Genomic DNA, 6259 nt, shown 5'->3' on the forward strand with positions numbered 1-6259 from the left:
ACACCGATAACTATCGGTTGTTAGCATTAAGTGAACACCGATAGACATCGGTTGTAATACTCCTCCCACACCGATTGGCATTTACGTTGAACATGCATTTGTTTAGTACAAACAAAGAGGCACGATCAAGTAATGTCTTGATCGGTCATGACTGATCAAGGCATTGCCTGACCGTGCCCCATTTGTTATATACTTATATTAAGTGGCATTCGTGAGATAGGACATAGAAAATATAAAATGCTCCTCTCACCTACCATAGACAAGAAGTTAGTCAGATTCATACATTAAGTCAATAATATATACAACAAGATTAAGTTAATAGAATATAACTTGCATATTGAATGTGAATTGAACATCATTTACACATAATACTTCATATGCCACTTTTATTTTTATTTATTTTTTAAATTTATATACATATGAGTAAAACAAACCATCCCATATCCCACTCTTTAATGAAATAGGCAAAGACACATGTTGAAAGACCAAGTTTTCTAATATATTTGTAATCATCCAAACTTTGCATTCTTTATCCCTTAGGTTTGAACTTAAAACTAAATACTTCTTTTAACACGAGTCCACTTCAGTAGTTTCCGACTTGAATAGTTTCCAAATAAAAATTACATTAAGGAGTTTGAAAATATTATATAATTGAATGCATACTAGCACAAAGTTCAATTTCTTTTAAAGAACTTTGAAAAGATGATCCATGATTGGATAGGCACTGATGTACAACCCAATTTCTCGTACACAATATATATAAATTACATATACAATAAATTAATGCATAACTAATTCTTTGAAAAACTACCTTTCCAGATCACAAAAATACTATTGAAAAGACCATCAAATTTCAATAGTCTGAAAGGAATCAATGGATGGCTAGATTTATGGGAAAGACTCTAGTTCTCTATCAAACAAGGACTTCTTTTACAAAAAGGGATTGATTTATACAGAGTCCGAAAAATTCATACTTGCAGCCCCCATGTCGTGGTGGGCCATGGAATTGGGAGTACATGGAGATGAATTATTATCACACAGAAATAGATTTCAGTCTTGAATAATTTACATAGATTATACATTCTGATAATGGATTATGAAGTGTGATCAGTTGATGAAAAAAAATTCTACACAACTGAATCCATAAACAAAAGATAAGAATCACATAAACAAAAGATAGGAATCACAATAGACTGTGGAAATCTAGTCTCTCTACATCTTGAATTTTTTCTCTATGTTTTGTCATTCAAAGATGTACTAGATACTTCCCTCTACACACTCCTTTTCAGCTGAAGTGGACTTTGCCAACTGCAACCCCTCACCATTGTCAGTAGATGGTTTTCCTTGTGTGCTGTTCCTTGTTTCCTTGTAAGTATACCTGTTTGCAAATATCAAGTATGCAACCAAGTTGAGTAGACTCATTAGGGCAACCAACCAGTAGAAATTATCTAGCCTTCCCCTGTTCAAATTGTCAGAGAGCCAGCCCTGTTTAGAGTGAGTCATGGTCACATGATTAACAATAGACACCAGAAGGCTGCTGAGGAAGAACCCAAGGGCTAAAGTGGTCAAGAACAGACCAGTGCTCATTGTCTTCATACCATCAGGGGATTCCCTGATGAAGAAATCCAATTGCCCTGTATAGACAAAGGCTTCTCCTGCACCAACCAGAAAAAACTGTGGAATAAGGTAAAATACACTCATGGGAATTGTGGATTTTGGCTTGTCCCATAGATGGTGATGTTTCACTTCATCGAGACGCTTCATCTCAGTAAGTGCTGCAGCAGCCATTGCTAAAGCTGATAAGGCCAAGCCAAATCCTATTTTCTGGAGTGTTGTGAAACCTCCTTGTTTGCCTGTCCAACCCCTCGCCAGGGGCATGATTAGGCGGTCATAGAAAGCCAGTGTGAGTAGGATTGCACCCACAAAGAATACTGTCAAGGAGCCTCCAGGGATCTCGAAGTTTTTGCCCATGTTTCTCTTCATGGTGGAAGCTTGTTCTACTGAGAAAGTAACCATCTGAGCATAGGTGGTCCAGAACATTATTGTGGTTGCCCATATTGGCAGCATTCTGATTATTGTCTTCACCTCTTCTACTCTTCTCACTGGGCACAGCCTCCACGGACTCGAATAGGATGCTTCCTCCATTGATAAGTCTACTATGGCGGCTCTGTCTAGAAATCTGCATTGTTTCACCAAGGCAAATGCATCAGAAAACAACAAGAACATTTTGATCAGATCAATGGTTATTTAAGTATGTGCTCTAGAAGCCTCAACTCTATGGTAATGCGGGCTAATGGACAGAGTAAAACACTAACGAAATAAAGTAAAATCTCCAACACAAAAATATAAGAGGGCAAAAGGAAAGCCAAGGGATCATAAAAATTATTAAGAGTTTTGTTACAGTTTATCTGATCCATATCTTGGGGTTCTTTTCATAGTGTGTTAAGTGGTGGTATTGTCGTTGTTCTAGGAGGAAATCGGCTAGATTTAATCACCAAGGTTCAAACACCTGCTGGGCTATTGTAATCGCAAGCTTGTGTCTTTGTTGATCCTATGTGCTCGCAGGTTTGAGCCTTAGCACATATGAGGATGAGGTCCCCGGTTCATAACTCCATGTCAAAAGTGTTTACCCAACACTACAAAAATAAAAAATAAAAAAAATCTAAACCATATCTTGATTCAGCTCAATGTATAAAATTTAATTTTAAAACATATTCACTGTTAGATGTGGAATACATTCATGGCCTACCTGTCAAAGATTATATTTTCCCGCATATAAGGAGTTGTGGGTTGTCCATTAATTGATTTTTCATTTCCCTGGATAATATTTGAAACAGTGCTGTACATGGGTAGAATCTAGTGTATTTTTCACACTCTTGCAGTTCAATCATTTTGACAGTCATGTAAACTAGTTTCTATTATACTATCTATCCAAAGTAACAGAAGTAGCGCTCACCTGAACTGATGTGTATGGGGTGTCCTCCTGTGGGATGGAGATGTTGGACCAGCATCATCATACAAGTGGCTGTCATCTGCAGGCAATTTCAGTTTCCTGTTTCTCGAAGCTGCTACAAACACTTGAGCAATTTGAACCAGTGGGCTTCCTGAAGTGGTCTTCTTGAATCTATACTTCCTTGTTCCTCCTAAGAAAATGATGATGGCCAGCAGCATGCAGGATGCACATATGCCATACCCCCAGCTCCTTCCCACATTGTCTTGGATATACACAAGCACTGTCACAGCAAGCAGAGATCCTAAACTAATGCAGAAGAAGAATCTGTTAAAGAAGTAATCCATATGACTCCTCTCTTTTTCATCATTTTCATCAAACTGATCAACTCCAAAGCCAGAGACACTGGATTTCAGACCTCCAGTACCCAATGCAATGAGATACAGAGCTACATAGAGAACAGCAAGCTGCGCACCATCTGCGGCTTGACAATCCTGATTGTGAATGCATGGAGGAGGACTCAGTTGTGGCAGTGTAGTGGAGATTGTCAGAACACCAATTCCCTGAAAAAAAAATACATAAAATAGCACCTTGTGCCTTAGCTTCCGAATAAGTGCAATTCTCTTGCATTTTAGAGAGTGGGTATGAATGTAAGAGACTCCTCAGCAATTTATGATGTTTTTGTAGTCGAGTAGGAGCCTACCAAAGCTTGAACTGTTGCAAAAATAGCAATGGTCAAGTATCTTCCCAAGAAGGAATCAGCTAGAAAACCTCCAAAAAGGCACAGAATGAAGGAAGTCCCTAGGAAGTTTGTCACTATATTTGCAGATTGTGGGCTAGGAAGATGCATGGTATTCACCAAATATGTTACCAAGTTTACTGCTATGCTCAAAGTTGTCAACCGCTCACATAGCTCAATTCCTGCAAGGCCTCTGGATTAGTCATATTCTAAACAATTTTCCAACACATCAGGGCTAAACTTTACCAGTGAGATTAAATCTTATATACCTAGTATCAAAAGTGCACGTAGCCATCCCCCAGTTTTGGTCTTGTCTACAGGATTGCCCTTATAATCAACTACTTGGACTTTTCCTCCTGTGCATGAATTCAACTCTCCATGATGGGCCTGTTATAAAAATAACAAAATCGTTAACTGCTATAATAGTCTGCAAACAGTGTTGACATGTAATACTAATATGCTTGTGGAGCCTTGCTTTGGCAACTCTGTATTAAGTTTGCATCAAATCAGGAGTACATGTATTTGCTTTTCAGTAAGTGGGGTTTGTATGTGAAAAAGTAAGGCCTCTCAGATGAAACAAAAGCAAGGAAGGTCCAACAAGGTGGTGCTACAGAAAAAATGGAAAAATAAGCTGGTCTTAGATATCAAAAAGTGCAAATAAAGTTCATGTACTATTTCAACTCTTGAGAACTTGAGATCACCATCCATTTCTCAGGGTTAATATAATTATAGTATAGGAATCTGTTGTGCATCTAAAACCTAAATTCCATATCAATTAAAACACAAAAGAGTCCTAAATCACATTTGCTTTCAACTAGACCCAGAAGAGATTCAACATGGACATAGAAATGATCTAGATGCAAACAGCAATGCACATGGACACTTTAGCCTGTTCAGTATTCTGAAAAAGATGATAGGCAAGGATGATTACTATGTACCATTAGGACATGAACATGAACAGACTGGTTCTCTCTGTAGTCTGTTTCCTTTCACTTGACTTTCCTTACTCTCAAAGAGAAAAACTTATCAGTTATCCCTACTTGGGCACTGATATGATTCACAAGAGGAGTACTCTCAGTCTCAACTTTGTGTTTGCTCTGCCCCTCATGAGATCCTTTATATGCAAATATGGGCGGTAGTGGTATCTCCAATTCCTACAGATTTCATACAAATCACTGTAAACTGATGTTGACCATTGTGATGATCATCTGATCCTAAAGGAGCCCATCTCCTAGATGGATCTATAGTGGAAGGGTAGGTTTTGAATGTTACCCCGTGGGGCTCCTCTGTTTCAAATCAATATATCCTCAAGATCTACACTAATATGCTCTAGGGAAGATAAGTTTCAAATGGGTATTGTGGCTTATCTCTCTCAACTTGTCACTCTCCAGTGTCATTCATACTGAACAAAAAGAAGGTAATGTGATTTTCAAGGCCAAAATGGGTCATACCAGAAGAATGGCTTCCAGTAAGAATGTAATAGACTAATGTTGGACAGGCCCTACAAATGCTGTCTGAGAGCAAAAGGAAAATGACATGGCAAAATCCTTTTGGCTACCCAAAACTGAACACTCCATAAATCATGTTTCCTCGTGCCAAGCCTTTTGTGCTTTGCTAGTAAAGTTGTTGTCAGGTTATTCACTGGTTTCTCAGAAAACCCGCCAGTTACAGTTTTTACTTTCCACTCTATTTTGAATCATCACTCCCAAATAATGAAACAAAATCTGGTTTATTTAAAAATAATGAGACAATGGGTCGAGTCGAAAAGGATCGAAACTACGTGAACTTGGATCTTTTTTTTTAAGGAAACAAAGCATGTAATGCCCAAACTATAGATTACATTTGTCATTTTAGTAGTTGTTTCATATTATTGGCATATTTAAAATAAAATAAAATATTCTTAAAGATATCATATTTGTTCATTATTTTATTTAATTTTTTATTATTATATGTAATTGATATAAAATTATTATTAAAATACAACTATATTATTATGTTTTAATATATTCTTATTTTTATATTTTTATTACTTTTTACAAAAGAAAAAAACTTTTAGTATCAAATTATTATTATTATTATATTATTATATTTCTATTAAACTCTTGATCAAAGTAGAAAATCTATTAAGACTAGATTATTACTATATTATTATATTATATTATTATTGATATCATATGATTATATTTTTATTCTATATTCATTTGCATCATTACAGAGTTAACATTTTGCAACGAGTCATAACTTTTTTTGTTTAGTATTCAGGATTTTTTGTTACAACTCGTATCTAAAAATTAATATACATGTTAAAAAAGTTAGAACTACAAACTAAAATCAACATATAATTTTCAAACTACTACAATTGAATATAAATATCTTTATATCTATATCTTTAAGAAATTACATATTATAATATACCCTTTAGTTTTAAGTTAATAAGGGTCACATTTTATTATTAATTCTAAAAATCTAAAAAGTTAACATTTATATAGATTTAAATGATCCTCTTAAGTTTGAACCTATACCTATGAAGAAGAAAGTATTATATCATTAAGGCCCACTCAACAGGGAAA

The 6259-nt window shown here is 35.7% G+C and overlaps 1 protein-coding gene across 1 annotated transcript; it reads right to left on the reverse strand.

Moving 5' to 3' along the window:
* Positions 1–1144: 1144 nt before the first annotated feature.
* On the reverse strand, positions 1145–5391 carry LOC131039004 (protein NRT1/ PTR FAMILY 6.2). The gene is made up of 5 exons (XM_057971641.2): positions 4628–5391; positions 3959–4076; positions 3654–3871; positions 2957–3513; positions 1145–2179 (listed from the first exon to the last, which is right to left on the reverse strand). Exons 1-5 carry the CDS (start codon positions 4628–4630, stop codon positions 1258–1260), a joined length of 1818 nt encoding a protein of 605 aa, XP_057827624.2. The 5' UTR covers positions 4631–5391; the 3' UTR covers positions 1145–1257.
* Between the last annotated feature and the right edge of the window lie 868 nt (positions 5392–6259).

The sequence above is a fragment of the Cryptomeria japonica genome, chromosome 6 (genome assembly GCF_030272615.1).
Source record: "Cryptomeria japonica chromosome 6, Sugi_1.0, whole genome shotgun sequence".
NCBI lineage: Eukaryota > Viridiplantae > Streptophyta > Pinopsida > Cupressales > Cupressaceae > Cryptomeria > Cryptomeria japonica.